Source organism: Liolophura sinensis, chromosome 11, assembly GCF_032854445.1.
Source record: "Liolophura sinensis isolate JHLJ2023 chromosome 11, CUHK_Ljap_v2, whole genome shotgun sequence".
In the NCBI taxonomy this organism is placed as follows: domain Eukaryota; kingdom Metazoa; phylum Mollusca; class Polyplacophora; order Chitonida; family Chitonidae; genus Liolophura; species Liolophura sinensis.
In genome coordinates, this window is record NC_088305.1 from 1,749,276 (window position 1) to 1,773,370 (window position 24,095).

General features: G+C 40.2%; 1 protein-coding gene and 1 non-coding gene across 4 annotated transcripts; one reads left to right on the forward strand and one right to left on the reverse strand.

Annotated features, from left to right (window-relative positions):
- Positions 1–2,130: 2,130 nt before the first annotated feature.
- Positions 2,131–21,520, reverse strand: LOC135477877 (sodium-dependent glucose transporter 1-like). 3 transcript variants are annotated; one of them, XM_064758087.1, is made up of 4 exons: positions 21,280–21,520; positions 8,198–8,467; positions 4,740–5,025; positions 2,131–3,595 (listed from the first exon to the last, which is right to left on the reverse strand). In XM_064758087.1, exons 2-4 carry the CDS (start codon positions 8,330–8,332, stop codon positions 2,367–2,369), a joined length of 1,650 nt encoding a protein of 549 aa, XP_064614157.1. In that variant the 5' UTR covers positions 8,333–8,467; positions 21,280–21,520; the 3' UTR covers positions 2,131–2,366. The 3 variants fall into 3 exon arrangements, with proteins under 3 accessions (XP_064614157.1, XP_064614155.1, XP_064614156.1); XM_064758085.1 differs by lacking the exon at positions 21,280–21,520 and adding an exon at positions 13,193–13,941; XM_064758086.1 differs by lacking the exon at positions 21,280–21,520 and adding an exon at positions 9,016–9,175.
- On the forward strand, positions 18,985–19,095 carry Trnai-uau (transfer RNA isoleucine (anticodon UAU)). The gene is made up of 2 exons: positions 18,985–19,022; positions 19,060–19,095. It is a non-coding gene; the product is annotated as a tRNA-Ile (tRNA).
- Positions 21,521–24,095: the final 2,575 nt, after the last annotated feature.

Genomic DNA, 24,095 nt, shown 5'->3' on the forward strand with positions numbered 1-24,095 from the left:
TTTACTTCGATTTTCGTCTTCGATCACACTCTGCTATCAATTCTTGGAGCGAAGAACTTTATGTATCCAAGGCTTCGATTCCGTTTTAATGTCATTTTTATTTTGAATCATTTACATATCAGCTTTTCGACTCCCAACATAGCATTTCACATTCCGACATGCCAAAAACTGACAACTTACTCTTCAATACAAATCTCTGTCTTCTTATTTATATACGAGTCCACGTATAACTGAAAGAGGATACACACTGTTATTTTTATAGGACCATATAGTCTCCTATATTTTACATCAAAACATCTCGAACTATTAACTAATAAACTTTCATCACCAACTATGACAAAATGAGTGACCTCATCATTCAGAGCCAAATAATTCATGAGGCTATATAGTTTGAGTGCTGTTCCTTTTTGTGACTGTTGGCGTTCTCCTGCCAAAATATATGGTAAAATGCTTCATGCCGCCTAATATAGGTACAGGCCTATAATATTTAAAATCGTCGAACAACGACAAAATCAAAACTTCCAGTTTTTTCTTTCTCTTTTTTTAAATACCTTTCTTTTCTCTTTTTTTATCTAAGTAAATTGTTTCAAAAGTTTGGAACCTCGATGTCTCGAGTCTAACGTTTTGCTGAGAGTTTCCGACTATGTACAGGGTCATTTGAGGAGTGTAGACCCCTGCGCAGAGGAGTGTAGACCCCTGCGCCGAGGAGTGTAGACCCCTGTGCTACCAGCTGTAATGTTGTAACTTAGACAACTAAGAGAACAATCCTGTGCTGTGAACTGCAATATTATATTTTAGGCCACTGAAGATAACTTGGTACTGTCAGCTGTAATATACTGACCCGCTTTAAAAACGTACCGTAACGTGAAAATATCACTGTAGTTTGAGAATAACAACGTAAATATATCAGGTTTGATTGTCTTTGTGAGAGTCGTCTCCAAAACACAACAGGGAACATAACTGGAAAACACCTTTTTACACCTGAAAATTCATTACTTTGGGGTTCGCAAATAGGTTATAAATGGAAGACGTTCATAGGCTATCCGCATAATCGCTGTAGCAACGGAATAACTCTGAGGACGCAATGCCGCGATGGACACGAGAAAAGGGGAGCGCGCCATTGCCTTGATTGAAATTGGCCTGACAACCAGGGCAATAGCAGCAAGGTTTGGATGTCACCGCATGCACCGAAATGCAGGTATACAATGGTTGTTTAGGCAGAGGCAATGGTTACTTTGACCCTGGCATGGTGTTCTCCTCTCTGACGAATCCAGATTTCACCTCAGGAACGCCGACGGACGTATGCGTGTCTGGCGTCGACGTGGTGAAATATGATTGTGTTGTGCAGACTGATGGGTGGGGCGGCGAACGTGTCATGGTTTGGGGCGGTATCACACCAGAGCATACACAGCACGTGCTTCTATGGACTTTCGGGCACAGCATAATGTACTTGTTATGACAATGGCCTGCGTTATCTACCGATCTATCGCCCATCGAGCACTTGTGGGAGTACCTGGGGCAGCGCATTGCATGTCGACCTCAAATCTTCAGCATTAGAGATCTCGCGCCCTACAACGTGAGTGGCGTAGGATATCACAAGCTGTGTTATCCAGAGACTGATAGTGTCCAGGCGACTGGGTTGATCCTACCCGGTACTGATTTTGTCTTTGCACCTCGTATGTGTTCCATTTCCTCTACATTAAAATTTTGTACTTTACAATGACACTTGTCATTACTAATGCGTTAATGACTTATCTGAATGTTAACGTATTACACAGCCAACACCAAATAAAATTTGGTTTAGCAACAATTCCACTTTTTAACTATAATGCGTTTTCAATGCGTCTCGGTATATTATATTTTAGGGTACTAGATATTCCAGACGAATCTAGAGTCTTCCAAATGACGAGGTAAGCCCTTAGCCTCTCGCGTTCGTATCTACTTCCGACTGACTCGGATGCGGTGTAACGTCAGAAGATTGACCATGTGCCGAAGCGGTGTAACGTCAGAAGATTGACCATGTGCCGAAAGATGCAGCCGAAACAACAGTAGCTGGATTCGAACACGTGACCTAATTGGTGAAAGGCGTGATGGACGCAGCGAGCCTGTACATCAACTGTCTGAGTTAGCGACGACTTGATGAGAATGAAATAGTCCTGATAATCGAATAAAACATAAAAGCAAAATGAAAAAAAGAAAGAAAAACTATAGTAATAGTTTGTGGTGAGATGTGTAACATATTTGACACAGCAGGTTACTTATTTATTTACTGATTTATTTATTTGATTGCTGGTTTTCGTCGAACTAAGGAATTTTTCACTTATACAACAGCGGTCAGGAAACGTGAAAACCAAAGGGCATAAAGACTACTTTATCATTAGAACAGCTTGATCTAGTAAATCTCCATCACGGGCCTCTGTATTTTTCAATGAAGAACCATGTGCAATGGTCAAGCTTTTTGAAGAAGGGAAAAGATTTCTCGTTGATGTGTATAAACGCCGGAATCGTCGTATAACAACACTTAGTGTTGTCATGGCTGTCAGTTGTATCACAGTGTGGAGAATCAGCAAATAAACAAACCACAGGGGAGATAGCTCTGTAAACAGATAGCCCAGCAGGGCCATGTGGCTCATTGTGCCTACGAATAAACTTATATATATGAACGATAGGAGTTTTCCGGTGACGGGTGTCAAGTTGGCTTGCAGCCATGAGACGTTCGTGGCAAACACTGAAGCAAGGCACAAACCGGACGTTCCGATGAGGACCCACCAAAAGGCGGCACCAGGAAGTGACAGGAAATCGACCAGTGACATAGCAGTAAACGTGATCAGAAGTCCAAACAGGTCAACAAAGAGCAGAGTTCTGGGTTTAAGGACTTTTATGAGGATAATACCGAGGAATCGACCCAGGGCAAAGCCTGACCAGAAGACGGTGACGGCGAGAGAGCCCTGAGTCTTACTCCAGCCCAGGTATTCCACGACAAATGTCATCAGGAAACTCATCAGAATCTTCTCCACGCAGCCTTGTGAGAAAAAATGTACAGCCAGAAGAACGTAACAGAAAAGTTTTGGCAGGAGAGGGAACATTGCCAGCAGGTTGGGCAGCTGGTTGGCTCCGGAGGCATGGCCTTTATTTTCAAATCGGTCAAATTCCCCTGAACTGTAGACAGCGATTTTGGCAGCAAATGCGAGACAAAACATCAGCAGGAGCCCACCGGATATGGCGAATGCGATGTAAACTTGGGATGTTTTGGATTCCTCAAAACTATCTGGTAAGAAATAAGAAAGCGTTCCATTGTTGGTTTCAGTAACGTGTGTTGTGACAGTAAATGTCTCATTGGCGAGATATGAGGTTGGGTTGTTCTCGGAATACTTTGTCAGATTTTCAGTGCTGGGTGTCCAAGCCTTCAACTTCACGGAAAAATTTGAAAATTCATGCGACAATTCGCTGGTGGAATTACGGTTCACACTTCCGGCTAGGAATGGCTCGGTTACAAATGGGGAGATAATTCCTCCTGTGGCAAACAGGAACTGGAGGGTCTGTAAAAATGGTCCGGCCTGCAGAAGCCATGTCTTGGCGCAAATTACTGAGCTGCCTGCAAATAATATATAAAGAAGAATTGTTACAAAAGACTGGATTGTACTCTCTAAAAGCACCAAGATGAGTTCCACGGACACACATTAATTGTAACACATTTGCACAGGAACAATAATGTGTAACTTGGGTACATCATCGTTACCCACACATTTAATGTGTACCAGTTTGTCTACCTAAGATACATATCGCGGGCTACACAAACACATTTGTATAAAACGGTGCACATTTTCTGAAGAAAGTTAATATTGTTTTCTGAGTTAAGTTTACAAAACTATACATTTATTGATTTGATTAGAGTATTAAATCTATATAATATATATGCTTGGGGTTTAACGTTGAAATTAATGTTGACCAGGAGTCATTAGGTGTGTGTACATATAACGTGTCTTCTGGTGGCATGGCGGGTGCATGTCACCAAAGTGTTGCCGAAACTGAAGTAGCATGGCGAAGACACCCCACCCAGTTTCATTATACTGGTACACTGGGTCTCTCCTCTCAGTGCTGAGCGCCAAGTGAGTATCATTTTAAAAGTCTCTGGTTTGACTCGACCCGGGTTTGATCCCGCGTTTTTTTTTTTTTTTTTAATTTGATAAGGCCGGTCATTGATATGGGTGGGTACCTGAAGTAAGCTACAGACAACAGTTAGACACCTGACAACTTCAAGACGGAATACACGGATCCAAAGCTTTAGCTTTTCCCAACATCACAAAAATAAACAATGTTACTGTTAGCCTCGCCCCTTTCTAACTTTATATACGCACAAAAACCACTTGTGTTGTATGAACATAAACTTGAGCTCTTTCCAACAAAAGTCTTGTGCTATATTTGAACAACTCTTATCTTAAGATCTGAACACACGATGTGTTGGATGTTACACAAAATACTTGTTGCGAAATACACAAGTTTTTGTTTTGCTGTCACCAGTTATTCAGCAGATTACCTCATTTTGGTTCAACACAAGTTAATGTTTTATTGTTTCCTAACACAAACCTGTGTGTTTCACATTTGTTTAATACATGTTTGTGTTGAGGTAACACATTTTTGCGTTGCTTGATAAAGCAACACAAGTTGTTGTGTTAGATTTCAGCTCAAGTGTTTTTGTTGTTGTTGTTGTTGTTAAGGGCAAATGAGATGAGAATAACCTGAGTCAGCTGGTCCCATAAAAAAACTTCTGAGTCCGAAAACCGCGACCATGAGTGGTAGAGATGTACACCATGGGATGAGCAGTACCGTCAGACCTAACAAAAACACGCATGTGCAATACAGTATGTCGTTGTTGAACTTGTCGAACAACACCCCGATGATAAGGACTCCGATCATGTAACCTACGGCGCTGATGGTGAAGAGTAGGGAACCAGTGTTGATGTCAGAGTTGGTGATGAGGACCAAATCCAGAAAGACAACCCCTTCTTGTCCCCGGATTACACCCTGAAGGAAAAAAGACAGTTTTAATTGAACACAGTAGTTATTGATGAACTATTTTGGGGCATCGTGTCTAAACCAGAGAAAGCATTCTCGCGCGACGATTTTGATTATTTTACTACGATGAAAAGTAAATTACTCATTTGTAGTTGTATATTTGGTAGTTAGATCCATATGGCTTATGTATATTTTGGATTTGGATGTAATGCCGTGCTCAAGAACATTTGACTTAAACGAAACCGGACATTGTCCGAGAAGAACAAACGCCTTTCACCAGGCAGATGACGAACCTCGAACAGACTGCCTCGTCTGTGAACACCCATGTATAGTTGATCACATATGTATATAGAATCTTGGCCTCAAAACATATATTCGTAGGCCAGCCGTCTACCAAAATGGGCGTTCCGTGTTAATAACTGCATGGCCAATTTCCAAAACAATCAACTAAGAAAATACTAGTACATCAAGTAAATAAATTAGGACTTACTTATGCAAAGATAAGTAGCCACAATGAAAAGCGATAATACAACACTGACGCGTATGTGAACACCCATCCACTGATCCTTACATCTTTGCATAAATTGTCAGTAAAATCTCAAATGACATAATATGTTTAGATTTTTTACCAAGATTAATGCTCAAGTAGAATGTTCATCGCCACTTAATGTCGGATTTTGGGGCCATTAAGGACAAGGTCATTCGGGATAAGTTCTGTCATGGAAACTCCAAAGATCTCAACTTGCACAGCAATGAGAAACTTTTCCCGTCTAAAGTAATTCAGATCCGGGCTGATTAGTTTGTTGTTAATCCCGCCATTACGATGACGATTTGCCGTAAAACTGGTGATGTAGTAATCATGTATTTATACAAGAGAACAATGACCAATCCAGCTTGGACCCGAGTCGCCGGGAAATGGTGCCTCATCAGACATGAAGTATCCGCTGGTCTTGATAGAACCGCCTCAAAATCACAATAATCAAGTGTTTCCTGACACAGTGCCCATACGTGTATCATACAAGTGGAAAAGTTCGTCAGTACCTGGTCCGAGGTCGGTGGTTTAACAATGGGATTGACCCATTTGTGCTTTACCAATAATACACCCCACTTGTGTATACAAGTGAAAAAATTTAATTATGAAGTTAAACAACCGTCATATTTTTATTTTATTTATGTATTTGATTGGTGTTTTACGTCGTACTCAGGAATATTTCACTTATACGACCGCGACCAGCATTATGGTTGGAGGAAACTGAGCAGAACCCGGGGGAAACCCTTGACCATTCGCAGACAATCAAATAAATAATTGAATCATATGTTCCCAATAATGAGTGTTATAGTGACAAGTAGTAAGCGTTTAAATTTAATGTCAAAATTTGCCTCAAGGTAAAACTACTTTCGAAGTTTCGATCATATGCCACATCCATCATCCTCCGATGTGTCAGTATCATATTCCACTCTCGTACATTTTCTATAGTGTGCTAACACTGTGCCGATGTCCGACCAAGGTCACTGGAAGTAAGGCAAACTCTCCTGTACACAGAGGTACAAAAACAACACTTTCCATTTATTGAAGATCACGTCCATGTAGACATTTTGACACAGAATTTGTGTGCGAACACAGTTGGTATTCTCTAAAACTGTAGTCTTGACGGACCTGTACAGAAATTTCCTACAAATCTGACTATCTTGCTGTGTTGGCAGAATACCTATAAAGTTTAACAAAATTTGCTAAAGTCTATGGAATGTTGATACAGAAAGCCTCATGATGTTAGAGTAAAAATCGTAGACGCGGTGAGGAGGTACGAAAGCGTTTTGGCGACACAGTTAAAAATGAGTTTATTGGCTGGCAGAAACTGCGGTGACGTGCTTCACGTCGACAGCTCGCAATATCACACTGTGGCTCTTTCTATGTCTTCTGTGTAATCTAATGTAAAGAATAAAGGGTATTAATTTGTGAAAGAAACATGTGTCGATTATCTGCTCAGTCAGAGCCAAGTTGCCAGGAAATCTCGCTTATTAACGAGATATACTTAAGTACGGCGTAAAAAAACCAATCAAATAAATATAAAACATTAGGTTTTTGTACCCAACAAAGAAAGTAGGGGTTGGTGCGTGGGAAGGGATTCTATTAGGCAAATTTACTCAAAGCACTTTTTCTGTTCCTAAGTATTACGTTAAATGACACTTTCGCAAGTGACAAAGTGGGCATCTTGCCTGATTGTGAGATATCTCTTGACCTGAGACAGGTGTTTTGAGATCTACACACCTGAGACAGGTGTTCTGAGATCTACTGACTTGAGAAAGGTGTTTTGAGATCTACTGACTTGAGAAAGGTGTTTTGAGATCTACTGACCTGAGAAAGGTGTTTTGAGATCTATTGACCTGAGAAAGGTGTTTTGAGATCTACTGACTTGAGACAGGTGCTTTTAGATCTACTGATTTGAAAAAGGTGTTTTGAGATCTACTGACCAGAGACTGGTGTTTTGAGATCGCCTCACTTGAGAAAGGTGCTTTGAGATCTACTGACCTGAGACAGGTGTTTTGAGATCTACTGACTTGAGAAAGGTGCTTTGAGATCTACTGATTTGAGAAAGGTGTTTTGAGATCTACTGACCTGAGAAAGGTGTTCTGAGATCTACTGACCTGAGAAAGGTGTTATGAGATCTACTGACCTGAGACAGGTGTTTTGAGATCTACTGACTTGAGAAAGGTGCTTTGAGATCTATTGATTTGAGAAAGGTGTTTTGAGATCTACTGACTTCAGAAAGGTGTTTTGAGATCTACTGACCTGAGAAAGGTGTTTTGAGATCGCCTGACCTTAGACAGGTGTTTTGAGATCTACTGACCTGAGATGGTGTTTGAGATCTCCTGACCTGAGACAGGTGTTTTGAGATCGCCTGACCTTAGACAGGTGTTTTGAGATCGCCTGACCTTAGACAGGTATTTTGAGATCGCCTGACCTTAGACAGGTGTTTTGAGATCTACTGACCTAGGACAGGTTTTTCGAGGTTTACTGAAAGAGTTGGATGATATCCTCCTGAAAAAATGTAAGTTTCAGAAGCAAATGTAATCTTGTATGACACTTATTTGCATCTACAAAATGCATTTCTGAGGGCCACCATATAAGACTGTCATGTTTCCCGTTAAAGAAAAAACGAAATTATGCATAGGGTCTTACGAAAATGAAGTAAATTGCAGAGACGAACACGGTCTGGATGACTTTGCTCCTCCGACTCGGTTCAGTCGACGTCGTTGCCGTTATCGTCGTCGTTTTTGACGTTGTTTTTGTCTTAGTCTCCTCTGTCTCCTCCATATTCTGGTGATGTTCCGTAACAATCCTCCCACTCGGAATGGTGTAGCTGTTTTCGGTAATCTCCCTCAAGGTCACTTAGGTCAAAGGTTGTAGATACCAGTTATCTCTGTAGACCCTGCAGACTCAAATGGTAGGCTAAACCAAAGAAATAGAAAACAAAGATAACTATTATGACGCAAGAAAAGGACCGGTTTTGCCTAAGCTTTAAATTCCGTAAAGTGATAAAAACGAGATGGATTAAGAATGGTAACAAGAAAACTTCGTGATCATGATAAATAATAATACTTCTTGTAAAGATAAATCTACGGCTCAGAGCGCCGCGTTTTCTGCTTTGTCACTGTAACCCGCCGAATAGCGACACATCCTGGAAAGCATCAGACGGGTCAAGCGTTGTTGTTGAACAGTCTTGGATATAAGCGCTGAAATGGCCTAAAGTACCGGTTCGACTAGGACGGATAGACCCACGGGATACGTAAGACATAATCCCCGATATGTTCAGGCATGTGAGTATGCCATGCGCACTTGGCCAGGTTTGTACCCTGTGTCAAACAACACATTTCATGTTGCACAATCCTCTATACATGGGCCGGTCAGTGAGTTAATATGTTAATATACCTGATGAAGATGTCAGAAACAGCCTGCCACGGTGTATATATCTCACTAAAATCTCACCGTTCCTTTACCTTGTTAATCTCACAACACTGTGGAAGCTCAAGGACATTTTTCGTTTAAAATGTTTGGCACGTATAGCCTATATTTCGTGAGCTTATTCTAATGTCTCATATGACACACATAAATGCTAGGCACATTGCTAACAGTAAGGCTGTGGCAAGCCCTATGTAGGTTCACATGAGTGGTAGGCCTACAGAAGGACTCCTTCACGCTTCTAGCCACATTTTAGCAGGGACAAAAGGGTAAAAGGTCAGCCGGTTATTTATTTTATTACGTGAAACACTGCGCTTTTCTTTCACATGATTGACATGTGTATATTTGTGTATATGACATATGCGAATGTTGTTTGAGTATCTCAATTTGTTCGGTTTAATAATTCGACTAGGAAAACAATGACGGTTTTTTTCTTGTTTTGTTTTGTTTTTATTTTGCGCGTACAGGTGTATTTGGGAGATGTCCAAAAATCAGTTTGGCGTGTCTGCGCCGGAGACAGGCATATTTAGACGTGAATCTTGTCCGCTGCAAATAACAAACATGTCGGATGCGAGTGAAAAAGATTTCACTCAGTCCATTCTGTGTCAGCTCCTGCAAATGCCGATGATGGAAATGACCGAAGTTGACCAATCAGACAGCACGGAATTTCCAAATGATTCCTATATGGCGCTATATAGTTTGTGTCATAAACTGACGTGTGCTTGCGATTAAAGCCGCATATTTCACTGGCAGAGACGTTATTCCACACGAAGAACGTTTTTACAGACGGGAAAAAGGCCCCGTGTAAAAGGCTAATATTTGTGCATTTACAGCAACAGTTACAATAAAACCCTGACTGACGTAAACTGACAAGAGAACGTATTTCACCGGTTACAAGTGTCCATTTGCCAGCTATCCCACTGTTGTCGCTGCTCTAGTTTTACTCCCTCTGCTGTTCGTCTTTAATTATTTTGTACAATTTCCCCTCTAAAATTAAAATACCTGGATACGGGTTTTGATTTAATGAACATACCACGAGTTTTAAATGATCCAGACGCTGGCAATGCCATGCCGAATTATTTCAACATACAAGAGGAGCCATGCATTTCCTACGAATATACAAAACCAATCGCTTCCGAGATATTTAATCATGCGCAAGCAGAAATATTTTGAGATAAGACTTCACCTATAATCCATGTAAACATGTCGTGAATTGTAACCCTAATATTGTAACTAATGATGATCTACGACTTCTGCTTGTGAAGGTCCCAAAGTATTGAGAGCCGAGAAAGTTAAATATGAGTGCTGATAAAAAAAATTGTCCTTTCTGCGCTTGAAAATTTTGATAAAACATGGTGTAAACCGGAGAAGGTAGAACTTTAAGTCCTTGATACCTGGCTGGAGCTGGTAAAGAAACTGTTGTGCGTGCAATCCACCATGTTAATACTAATGCTCATGCCACAGCCAAGCAAGTTCTGAAGGATCTAACCGAGCGAAATGTACTGGATGACCTTCAGAGAAAATACGGTTATTCTTCCTGCGGATAAGGTTCCTAATATTTGTTTTCAAGTTACTACTAAAGCCTTGCAGAGGAGCGTAATATCACAACAACACCTAAAGCAACATCAACGTGTCCTAGAGCGACCAATACTCTGCAGGAGCTACATATAAAAAACATCAGTCCTTTCTCAAACAGTCACACCGATATATAACGGACCGATATATAACAACTTTACTGGATTTCAAAAACGCATAAATCCCGAAAGCTCGCTTTATTGCGAAGTAGAGAAGCTGTACCACCAAACTTGTGTCTACTCTCTTAACGAAGGCACTACAAGAAGTACAGTCATTTTGGAAAAGTACTGTTTTGGAATTGAAAATAATTCTGGAGTCAACTGTATGTTGATTCGTAAAAACTCAAACTTCTCCCTGAATAACGAGACACTCAAATAGATGTACAGTATAAGGTCATTTCTACTTGGGATTTCTCCACTCTCTATATATTCTACAATTTGTCAGATTCAACTGATACAATTTCAACACTAACTCTATCGGTGTTTAATAAAACTGGTAACGGCTGTATTAACGTCAAAGGCAACGAAGCCTGCTTAAGTTCCACTACATGCAAGGGTTACCGTTCATGGGGCTTTTCAAAGTTCATGGCTGGTTTACGACGGGTGTTTCGTCGCATAAATTCCTTACCAGCCAATGTATCGATTCGCCAATACATGGGACCTCTGCGCTGAATTGATTGGTCCAATGCAGTATACCTTAGTTTTACGATTACCGAGGGACAGGATACGGAACTGGACACAGACCCCTATTACAATTACATTATGAATGTAATTCTGTGTATTTTAGGGTGTAAAGTCTTTTTTCTCCCAGGCGGCCATTCCTGGTGCACAGGTGCATACTTGGTATTAAAATGCTGGGAACTGTCTAAACTTTGAGGAGGTATGAGCTTTAGTGATGAAAGTTTGAAATTATTGGTGAGAGGACACAAGGTGTGAGGTAGTGATGAGGCTGCGAGTGACGTCCCATTGGCGTTGTTAGGCACGCCGCCCCCCCCCCCCCCCCCCCCACCCCCCACCCCCCACCCCCCCCACCACCACCACCACCACCACTCCCAGCTGCCGGCATGGAAAAATCCAGATTTTGACGGTCAAACTATGTCAAGATTTTTATGGCTTCTTTGGCTTCTTTCTCACAGGCTGGGCGAGGTATGCACCAAAGCTTATTGGCCACTAAATGGCAAAACAAAGGGAGATAACCCCCGCTAGCTCGTACCTCGCTACCTATGCAAAGAGCGTGGTAAGGAGGCAGCCAGGTAGCCAGGTGGGGAGCAGTTATTAGAATCACTTTAGCGTTGGACTGAGGGAGATACCGTGTGTTACATATTCTCCTGAGATTGATTCTTGCACCCAGATGCCTTATTAAGATTTATATTACTCAACACGACTACGTCGCTCAAATCTCCCCAGGAGGTTAGCGCGATAGTGCGGCCTAAGGACCCAAGACCCTCTCTCCAATGCGGTCCTTGTGAGTTCAAGACCAGCTCTGACTTGCTTTCACTCCGGTCGTACACAGGAAGGTCTTCAGCAACTTGCGGGTGGTCGTAGGTTTCCGCGGGCTCTGTCTGGTTTCTTCCGTCGTATAAATGAAGTAATCTTGAGTATGGCGTAAAGCAACAATTGAGTAAATAAATAAATACATTTATTTAAATAATAAATCAAATTTCAGATTTCTGCCCCCAGTCAGTACCTAAATATGGCATAGTGAAGGAAAAGCGATCACTAATATGTTTAAACCAAAAATTGCAATTAACATCACTGTATTTTTGAAAGTAATTTTGGTTACGGTGTCATGGTGCTAAATGGTGTGTAAATTAATATTATTTATGTATTTACATGAACAGTTAGAATATACCCTGACAAGAGGCTGTATTTCACAGGTTATGTGTGACCATTAGCAAAGTACCACAGTGTCGTCGCTGCTCTGGTTTTACTCTCTGTGCTGTACGTCTTTACTTTACATTGTGTACCCCAAAAATTCCCCCATCACCACCTTTTCACCCCAATATACCTATTTATAGGTAACGGCTGCACAGTTATCTATAGCTGTGTCAGTTGGTGCGGCCTCAGAACATGCGTTTGTTTACGCTGCGCAAGTTCTGAACGCAGGAAGAACCGACTGACTTCCTTATCTAAAAGGCTACACCCATTCTAACTGCCTGGCTGTTATATCTCACAAGACGTGGAGAAATCGACTTCAAGTCTGTCGAGGCTTGGCTGGCCACTCGGAACACTTGCGCGACAGCTCAGCCATGTTTAATGCTTTGTCTCATGTGAATGTGACATGGTTTGTGTGCCGGTACAACCTTCACCGACATACAGTCGATCCATTACAGGAGGCATTTCTATCCCATGTGCTAGAGCTTTAGCTATGCTAATACAGCGAGCTAGGAAGATGTGAGACTACAGCAAATTTTGTCACAAGGGCTTAAGCTTGGCTCGGCACCGAATCGCCGTTTTCTAAATGGATATAGATGCATGGACGTTTCCAGAGCAGGATGTCAGGAAAATTAAGCCTGTTAATCATAACGTGTTTCGCGGTAATACTGGTTTTGATAATATGCATAATTCCGCTCTTTTTCAAGCAGAAACAGATTATTCCTTGGTCATGTGGTGTTTTTAAACATGGCGATAGTATACTTACACTATGTCAGGATTTGTTATAGCCGCCGGCCGTGCCTTGCAGCTGTCTCAGCGGGTACATCTGCTGAGAGCGTCGGTATTATCACCAACAAACGACCTGAATGAAAGCTGTTCATGAGTTATCTTTCCTTGAAACTTTTCACGTCGGGCTGCTGCTGGCCTCGGATCGTCTTACTTATCGATTCGTGGCCGCCAGTGTTAACGTTTAGTGCTGTAAGTCACTCCCAAACACCCTATGACCAACAAGCCGTGATGTGTATATACTCCTTGTTCAACTTGTGGAAAGACAAAATAGCCGGAATTATACTAACAGCTGATCGTCAAAATCTGGACATTCGTACAGTGGTTGGAAGGGTTGCAATGTCAAGAGAAGGTCACTCAAAGCTTCATCACTACCTTACACCTTGAACTATGTCGCCAAGAATTTCTAACTTTCATCAAGAAAACTTTTCTTTTTCTTGTTTTAGACAATTTGCACCAAGCCAGTGCCATTATAAAGAGATAGTAGACTTTACAGTGCCCCAAAATACATAGAATAACAGTGAAAAGCAGAAGTGAAAATGGGGCCCCGATTCCTCTAAATTGCATTCTCTGCATGGCTTCTAGTTCACGTATCTGCTAACATGTGAGTGGGGCCCATATTGTCGCCTGAATCTGCAGTGTTCGACCGCGATTATGCGCTTAGCACACCTGGTTTTAGTTCTGAGGTCTATTATGCTTACGGCTAACCATGTCAATAATTGAAATCAAATACCTCAAGCGAAGGACGACAACCTATGACAACATAATGACGTTAATATTCGCCGGCGAGGGCTTTAGTTGGCGCATTGTCCCGTTTCGAGGGAGAGCTCTTAGGACGGACATGCGTGTTAGCCTGAGAAATATAATCTCAACTTCTTGAATAGAAGCGTTATTATTTGTAAGAATGCAGTTTTGCACTGATACGCGCAACGACCCAGTTAAAATCAGAAAATAAGGGTGTTATATCCGTTTATTATGGAAGCCGGATTAGGCCATCATCGCCGGGCGATGGAACGACGGAACGATGATGGCCTTCTCCGGCTTCCATAGTCTAGGGCGCCCGACCAACATTTTCAGTGTTGTCACAACAGCATTGACAAATCACAAATGAGGAGTTCAACCAAATTTTGTTCCAGTTCCGCAGTCAAAACTATTATAGCCATGCGTTTAAAACTTTGTCATCGTATGGCGCATCATTCAGATTGGTTCAACGTAACAACCAGACGGCCACGTGACATGGCATACCGGCATGAGCACACAATTAAGTCCATTTTAATTACCGATCGATTTGTATATGTTGTGTCTATTGGCTGTTTTAGAGGGATTATTTTGGGCCTTTCGGTAAAGTCTTATATGTTTAGTAAAAACCAAGACATGGTAGAATACAAATTGTAGATATCTGCAGTTACGAGACTCTTAAATACGTTGATTCTAGGTCCTGGGTTACAGGGTACATGGTATGCTATGCAGGGTAGTAGAGGATTTATCCGGGGAGCCAGGCTGAATGTTGTATCAGGGAGGGTGAACGCATCAAAATTGTTACAAATCTACTGAATAATTTTCATTAACAATTAATCTGTTAATTTTGACAGAAAGTATATTGTCTGAGTGATGCTAGAATGTATTCTTCTGTTACAGAATATTCTGTTAAATATATACACGTATACATTATTTCAAGACTCGGATTCTGTTAGACAAACAGAATATTCTGTTGACTATGGCACAGTATAATGTTATAATAACAGAATAAATTCTAGCATCAATCAGACAACAGACGTTCTGTTAAAGTTAACAAATTAAATTTTTAGTGTAGAAAACTCTCTCAAAATCGGCATTTGGAATTCAATACGGCCTTTCACCAAAGAGTTGCTTGTATACAGTATCAATGTGCCATTTATTCCTTTAACTGCCCACAGTGAAAGATGGTAAGCATCCGCAGTAAAACATAAAGCCTAATATTAAGAATAACGATGTTTTCATTTTATCACCTTTTGCGTCCAAACGATATGTATAGTCACGATAGTGACGATATGTTAGTCAATATAGTGAAGAATGTAGTGATTATGACTTAATGGGATACAAAATCGATTCCGATTGGCTGGTGTGAGAGATAGACAAGCTCAGGCTACGCCTAGACTAAGCTGGGATAATGAGATCATTCAAACTGATGTAAAACAGAGCCATTTTTAAGACCAGCCAAAAGAACAAACTGCATCGGTTCAAATTCGCTCTATTTAGTCCTTGGACCAGACATAATATTGGTACCACCTGAGTTGGTCAAACCTAATTGGTACTAACTTGTTTACTTGATCAGTAGAAGTAAATTAAAACATCAAAGCCTTTCTTCAATGGCAGGTTTATCACACATTTTGGTCAAATAAAAAATCACCTTATAAGGCATTGTGCAAATTACAAAAAGTAAGAGAAATGTCTATATATCGTGGACTCTTTATTAATAGTATAATAACACCAATTTAAAAGGAAGCCAAGATTTGACTGTCCACATTTTGTGTATATTTCATGTACGCTATTAGCTGAATATTCATTTGACACATTTATAAATTTACATGTAAGATTTGTGACACTTTCAGCCGGGTTGATAACAGTTAATCAACAGTTTATATGCCCAGCGGTGTACCTCTTTTATTTTCACGCCTTATTACGGTGAGGTAAGGTAGATTAGTCATTTCCTTAAACCTGTGATCTACAAGTCTGAAAACTGCAATGTCAAAGCAAAGACTTTCCATTAAGTATACTGGTGATTGAAAGTTCCGCCAAACACTAAGATTAAATACTAAATAATCCCGTAATAGTCTTTGCAGCAGAGTGTAAATGTGTAAAAGTTAGACCAAAAAACATAACATGACAGATAGTTCAATAGTATTTCGCCATGACAAAGGTTTGACTGAACTAGGTGTTCGTGATTAACCTGTAACTATCACTTATAGAAGAATTTCTAGGGATGCACCAACTACTTGCAGAGCATTGCACCCAAAACGCTCTTTGATAAATCTTAAGATATTCTCTTTTTAGAGAGGAAATTGTGCGCGTTTCAGTTAATATGAGCAAACAGGTGTCTTCCTCTAGAAATAGCGGTGTTAATCCATAATCATTCATTTATTCCTCCAGAAATAGTGCACGGGAGGAACAGAAAATGACAGTAGGAGTCCATGAAAATTTACTATAAAAACTCTTCTTATAAGGAATGTTCTTCTAAATCAAAAAGTACTACGCTTGACAGATTTAATACCAAGGTCAAAACATCAACGGACAATCATGTTTCAGAGTGTGTTGGATGAATCACTTTACCTTGTTTTCGGATGAGAAGAGAAATCTCCTCCTTTATACAGACAACGAACCAATGACTGCAAACACTCAGGGTTCCGAAATTAGAACCACCATGCAATTAAGAAATCAAATAAAGCAGCAAGATGTTGATTAAATATCCCTGACAGTTAAATAATAGTGTGAATGTCCCTCCGAAAAAATCAAAAGTCTTGCAGTTTCCTTTGGTGTTTGGGGTTATAAAAAGACCCTTATTGTGTGCCATTTGGAATTTACCATTTGGATATTTAGACCGGAAACCAGCATTTAACCCTGACAGGGTTAAAATGTCATCTTTCATCAACAAATCTAACATTATGTTTGAGAAGATTAGCTTGAATTAGTTAAGGAAGGAGGAACACTCTGTTCCTAAGTCGACTGGGGCTTCAAAGAGTGCTGTTATTGTATTACTCTTGAACAATAAGTGTGTTTAGTAAAGGGGGCATAACCCATACAAAGCTACCCATCTGCGATGGCTATCATATCGAAACATGAACTAAAGACAAGTACTAACTTAAAACTAGCATGGAGGTTTGGCCACCCTGGATGGCACCAATATGTGTAATTTTAGGCCTTAGGCCATGGACAAATTTATAAACCTGATGCAGTTGCGTTAGCAGTTTGTCACGGTGTTTGAAACAAAAATTAACCTTCAAATACTTCAGCACGGCCTTAAATTTGTACATACCTATGTTCTTTATTTTTTCGTCTGTCGTAAAGACAACGAGGTGAAGCTCTAAGAGATCTGCTGTATTGACAGCATTGTCACATTTGAAAAGGGTAGCTAACTGTGTTGGGTTTTTAATTTCTGCGCTCTCTGACGTTGGTTCGGACCATCCTTGGCTAAACAAAGTTTTTGCAAAGCCTAACTTCAGAGCAATCTCAGACTAACACACTTCCAAAACTTCTCACACTAAAAACACGTGGGAGCAAAGTGTGTTACAATTGGAAAGGACATGTTATGCGGTTCACATATGTGAATCTCCTTAAATCTACCACAGACTTATGCATAGTTCCACAGTTGCCACAGCTCGTAGCTAGTCTCGCGACGATAGGGCTGAAATATTGCCGATGTGGAGTTAAGCCATGATCATTCATTCATTCGTAGCTGGTCACCTATGCGAGATATTAAAATATTAAAGTATGGCAGAAGTATAACATTTGTGTGATTTCCTTCTGTAACTCTACATGTCAGTCATCCATGCATGAAGTCACATTGACTGTCCTGCTGAACCTGGCTGTATTTGACTCACCACATGTGTCGTCGATAAAGCATCAGATGTACCTCAGATACTTGCAGTCCGTGTACTCTACCCGCGGCCTTACTCATGTCTGTATTATGCTTCCTAAGCTAAAGAATCAAGAGTTGTGTTATAATATTGACTAATACGTATAAACTCCCAGATAAATAAAGACATGCAATAGGCATGAACAGGCCCAGGGTCCGGTTGTTCAAAACTGTTTCAAGATTTAATGTCATGCAGATTTAAATAAGCTAAGTTTTCAGTTTTGTTTTTGGCCCAAACATAATTGTGTAACAGTTTATTAATTTAAATATGAACTAAATCTACTGCTGTTCCATTTGGTCTCTGTACAACTGTATTGGTTGCTGGGATTTGTTAAAATCGTGAATACATGATACGACTTAATACCGGTATTAGCTGACACACCTTTGAACAACCGAGCCCTGTCACGAGAGCACAATCCTAGACATATTATCAAGAAAGTGAAATCGAATACCCCAAGTCCTGCTTCTTTATTAATTTTAGAAATCCCCGTCGTTTCCTAATGGTAGTATGATAGAATAGAAATAAAATATAGCTTGCCATGTTCAAATCACCTAGATAACAGTACAGTTCTTCATATCTTTTTTCATCAGCAGCTAACTCATTCATAAAAGTACACATAAGTATGGAAGCCTGATAAGGCCATCTACCAGATCTCACCAGCAGTTTATATCAGATTCACTGCTTCACTTTTCACTTTGTTTTCAACGATTTTTCGTAGAGGAAAATATGACAGAAAATGAATCTGATACGTTGAGTATATTTGGGGCCTCCTTTTGACATAATGGAGGTCCCATACATTCATATATACACATGAAACAACTAAGCAGGGGATTCACAATGCATGTACTTGTGCACGAATGGATCTTTTGTCTAAGTAAAAGTTTTAAACCTGAATTTAAATAATATTTATATGTTTAATATAAATACATAAATATTTTAATGATTCCGAGTTAACCAAACTGTCCCGATTACAAACTACACATTTACATTAAAACATTTATTTATTTATTTATTTTTTTATTTATAAAAAATGTTTCGGACTCCTATTATACATGGATGTGCACATTACCCGCCTTGTTGCAAAAAATGTATTTTTTTTTAAAACCGAAAAAAAAAAAGTTGACCTCACGTCTTTAGAATTCAAAATGTATGACCAGTAGCTCCAGTGGCTCAGTCGGTTAGCGCGCCGTACTTATAGACAGTACTTTCGCCTTGTGTACCAAGGTTTGAGGCAATGCGGAGGTCGTGAGTTCGATCCTCACCTGGAGCAACTTAATTTTTTTTCTATCTGAAGTCTGTTATCAGCAATGTATGTCAGATTCAGTGCATCACTTTTCATTTGGTTTTGCTTTTTTCAAAGAAAATAACAACAAAACTTTTATGGTAAGGTTAGTATATAAAGGATATTTAGGTTCTCGTTATACTAAGAGTTTATTCCGAATATGTGCCATGATACTAAATAGAAGACCACTTTCACAAATACGTCATCAGAGCCTGTCATTTGAAGTCCGGTGTCATTTTTAGGTTTCCTTCTCGTTTAAATAAGATATTTCTTTTGATTCCCGCATTACGCGTGTAAAGCGAGTGGGTTGTCCTCTGGTGTTGTGAACGACTTCACGACATAAAACTCACCACTATGGCACTTCAAAGCTGCTTTACCAGGAATGAAAGGCTCAGTCGGGTAGGTCGTAAGTTCAATCCTCACGTGGAGCAACTTATTTTTTTTTCTTTCTCTACAGATAACATTAGAATTAGAAAAGATTCAGTGCATCACTTTTCACTATTTTCACTAGTGCCTTTACTTAGGTCATATTCTGTGTTATATCATATGACAGTACCTTCATCTATGTCAGGTTCTGTGTTTTATCATATAAAATATTACCTTTATCTATGTCAGATTCTGTGTTTTATCATATAAGACAGTACCTTCATCTATGTCAGATTCTGTGTTTTATCATATAAGACAGTACCTTCATCTATGTCAGATTCTGTGTTTTATCATATAAGGCAGTACCTTCACCTATGTCAGATTCCGTGTTTTATCATATAAGACAGTATTTTCACCTATGTCAGATTCTGTGTTTTATCATATAAGACTGTATTTTCACCTATGTCAGATTCTGTGTTTTATCATATAAGACAGTACCTTCATCTATGTCAGATTCTGTGTTTTATCATATGAGGAAGTACCTTCATCTATGTCAGATTCTGTGTTTTATCATATAAGACTGTACCTTTATCTATGTCAGATTCTGTGTTTTATCATATAAGACAGTATTTTCACCTATGTCAGATTCTGTGTTTTATCATATAAGACAGTATTTTCACCTATGTCAGATTCTGTGTTTTATCATATAAGACAGTACCTTCACCTATGTCAGATTCCGTGTTTTATCATATAAGACAGTACCTTCACCTATGTCAGATTCTGTGTTTTATCATATAAGACAGTATTTTCACCTATGTCAGATTCTGTGTTTTATCATATAAGACAGTATTTTCACCTATGTCAGATTCTGTGTTTCATCATATGAGGAAGTACCTTCATCTATGTCAGATTCTGTGTTTTATCATATAAGACAGTACCTTTATCTATGTCAGATTCTGTGTTTTATCATATAAGACAGTACCTCCATCTGTCAGATTCTGTGTTTTATCATATAAGACAGTAGCTTCATCTATGTCAGATTCTGTGTTTTATCATATAAGACAATACCTTCATCTATGTCAGATTCTGTGTTTTATCATATAAGACAGTACCTTCATCTATATCAGATTCTGTGTTTTATCATATAAGACAATACCTTCATCTATATCAGATTCTGTGTTTTATCATATAAGACAGTACCTTTATCTATGTCAGATTCTGTGTTTTATCATATAAGGAAGTACCTCCATCTGTCAGATTCTGTGTTTTATCATATAAGACAGTACCTTCATCTATGTCAGATTCTGTGTTTTATCATATAAAACAGTATTTTCACCTATGTCAGATTCTGTGTTTTATCATATAAGACAGTACCTCCATCTGTCAGATTATGTGTTTTATCATATAAGACAGTACCTCCATCTGTCAGATTCTGTGTTTTATCATATAAGACTGTACCTTCATCTATATCAGATTCTGTGTTTTATCATATAAGACAATACCTTCATCTATATCAGATTCTGTGTTTTATCATATAAGGAAGTACCTTTATCTATATCAGATTCTGTGTTTTATCATATAAGACAGTGCCTCCATCTGTCAGATTCTGTGTTTTATCATATAAGACAGTACCTCCATCTGTCATATTCTGTGTTTTATCATATAAGACAGTACCTTCATCTATGTCAGATTTTGTGTTTTATCATATAAGACAGTAGCTTAATCTACGCCAGATTCTGTGTTTTATCATATAAGACAGTACCTTCATCTATATCAGATTCTGTGTTTTATCATATAAGACAGTACCTTCATCTATATCGAGTCCCTGGCTGGCCGTGGAACTAGCCTTTGTGCTCTCAGCTTTTGTTTAGCGTCACCCAGTCTGAAGGTGGTGTGACATTACGTTCTGTCGCTCTTAGAGGCAGGACGTATTCACTAGCCTCTCTGTAAATAGCCTGTACATAGTTTAGTGCATTTCCACTTTGTAATATCGTATCTATTTTGCACTCAGCATCCACACTGTTCCAAACGCATAGTTATGGTCCTCTCTTTAGGGTAGTAGTTCTCGCCCTGGCCCACAATGTTGTGGGCAGGGCGAGTAAATAGACCCTTAAGCCTTAAGCTTGTAATACAGGGAGGTGTACAACCGGTTGAAGTATACAATCGGCTAAAGGAGTTAGTGGGGAGTGGACCTATTGTCCTAAAGGGACTAATCAATGTCTCTAGAGATGTCTGGAATGTTACAGTGGCTACGCAAACTGTGAAGGAACAGCTGTTGACGAGCGGCTTCTCATTCAACGGGGTAGAATGTCCAATATATGATGTGGAGGAACAAAGGCTCCTGGTTAGATCTCGATGTCCGATCGAGGTGCCCGATGACAGTATTCGAGGTTTGATGTCCCGATATGGCACGGTCCATCACGTTAGCCGGGAACATTACCTTTTTGATAGGTCACTTGAGAATGGTATGCGCCGTATTTACATGAGTGGTGTGACCGAGATCACTCCACAATCAGTCTCGGTTGGGAATTTTAGAATTCCTTTGTGGTACAGAGGTCAGGTCCGTGCCTGTCACATCTGTGATAGGGCAGAACATTTCAAGGCCGACTGTCCTTTAAAGGATAAATGCCTCAAGTGTAAACAGACAGGCCACTTTCAAAAGGACTGCCCGCTGAGCGATGAAAATGACAATGGCGATGATGACGATAACGATTGCAATGATAATGATGATGATGATAAAGATAGTAATGTTTATGAAGTTGAAGGTGACAATAAAGATGAGAATGAAGGTCGAAGAAATGATGATGGTAATTATAGTGAGGGACATGGGAATGATATGGAAATTGGGGTTTCTGGTGAGTCTGTTCCTTCCAGTCAACAAAATAAATAACTCCATGTCCTCCAGCAAAAAGATTCGAAATAAGCGCATTGATGCTACAAATAAGGTCAGGAAGTTAAGCGAATCGCCAGTAGTAGGTGGTCCCCAGAGCCTTTGCGAGTCATCTCAGACGTCAAATAGCCTGGAGTGGGTTGTCGGTATGAGTCAAATCTCGAATTCCTCCTCACCCCCTAGATCGTCAGAAATTTCGAATACTACGCCATCCTGCATTAAGGAGACGCAATCCAGTGGCGTGACGCCCTCCAAAGGTGCACTTGGTAATAGCCCGTCATTATGGGGTAGCACGTTCAGCCCTGACCCGTCTACAATGTCACAGTTAGACACTAGAGATATAGCAGATTGCCTTGATCCTCAGGGAAGCTCTCAGCAATTTGATATGTCTAGGGCTGGTGGAGAATCCAATATGGAGGAAATGGATGCACCCGAAGACTTGCCTGCTTATACCAATGGCAAGGGTGAGATCTTGGTACCTGTCTCAACATCCCTGGGGTCGTATTATCGCACATTGCGACGAGACTCTAAAGTTGACAAGGTTAAAAAGCAGAGGAAGTTGATAACGTTGTCACAGGAGGATTTTGCTGAGCGTAGGGCAGCGATGTATAAGAAGTCCAGAAAAAAGAAAAAGAATAAATAAATATTAATTATGGCTACTACAAAGATCTTACAGTGGAACTGTAGAGGATTGAGGTGTAACCTCGCAGAGCTCCAGATGTTAGCTCAAGACCTCAATCCTATAGCTTTTAGCTTGTAGGAAACTCTGATGACTGATCCTAGTTATCAATGTCGAGGTTATGTATCTCATCACGCTGTTGCGACGCCTACGAATGGAAAGGCATCAGGGGGTTCTTCTCTTTTGATTAGGCAGGGTGTAATACACAACAGAATGGCACTGAACACCGATTTGCAGGCGGTGGCGGTGCGTATCACACTGGGTATAGTATTAACAATCTGTTCTATTTATATACCACCTTCTTCTACTCTTCACCAACAAGAGCTGCACAATTTATATGATCAATTACCTAAACCGTGTCTTCTTTTGGGTGACTTTAATGCCCATAGTGTTCTCTGGGGTGACTCTAAACGTAACCAGAAGGGCTCTGTATTGGAGGATTTTATATCTAATAACTCTCTATGCGTCTTAAATGATGGCACACATACTTATCTTCATCCTGCAAAGGGAATTTATTCGGTCCTTGATTTAGCTCTGGCTGATGCAGGGCTAAGATCGGAATTCAGCTGGAACGTCCATGATGATCTGTGCGGAAGCGACCACTTCCCCACCATACTTACCCTTGAGGAGCCGGTATCTTCCTCCCTTCCACGCTTTAATTATGATAAAGCAGACTGGCCCCACTTTGCTGTTCTGTGTGGTGAAACACTTACTAGCGACCTTTTTCTTGATGCAGTTGATCCTATCCAGTTATTCTCGGATCAGCTAATCGATGTAGCCTCCAAATGTATCCCAAAATCTTGTGCGGTTCCCCGTATTAAGAAACCGTGGTTCACCGAGGACTGTAAACGAGCTAGGCGTTTCAGGAAACGTGCTGAGCGCGTGTACCGATGTAGACCATCTCCCGGTAATTTAGACGATGTTAGGCGTACTCGAGCTAAAGCCCGTAGGACTATCAAACAGTCCAAACGTGACTCTTGGAAACGTTATGTTTCTAAGATTAATCATCGTACCCCTATGTCAAAAGTCTGGAATATGATCCAACGCATGAAA

Excerpts from the sequence above, each read along its gene's own strand:
- LOC135477877 (XM_064758087.1), bottom strand. The coding sequence starts at position 8,332 with ATGGAGGAGACAGAGGAGACTAAGACAAAAACAACGTCAAAAACGACG. Across the intron at positions 5,026-8,197 it reads CTGCAATTTACTTCATTTTC|GGTGTAATCCGGGGACAAGA; the intron begins GTAAGACCCTAT and ends TTTTTCCTTCAG. Across the intron at positions 3,596-4,739 it reads TATGGGACCAGCTGACTCAG|GCAGCTCAGTAATTTGCGCC; the intron begins GTTATTCTCATC and ends TATTATTTGCAG.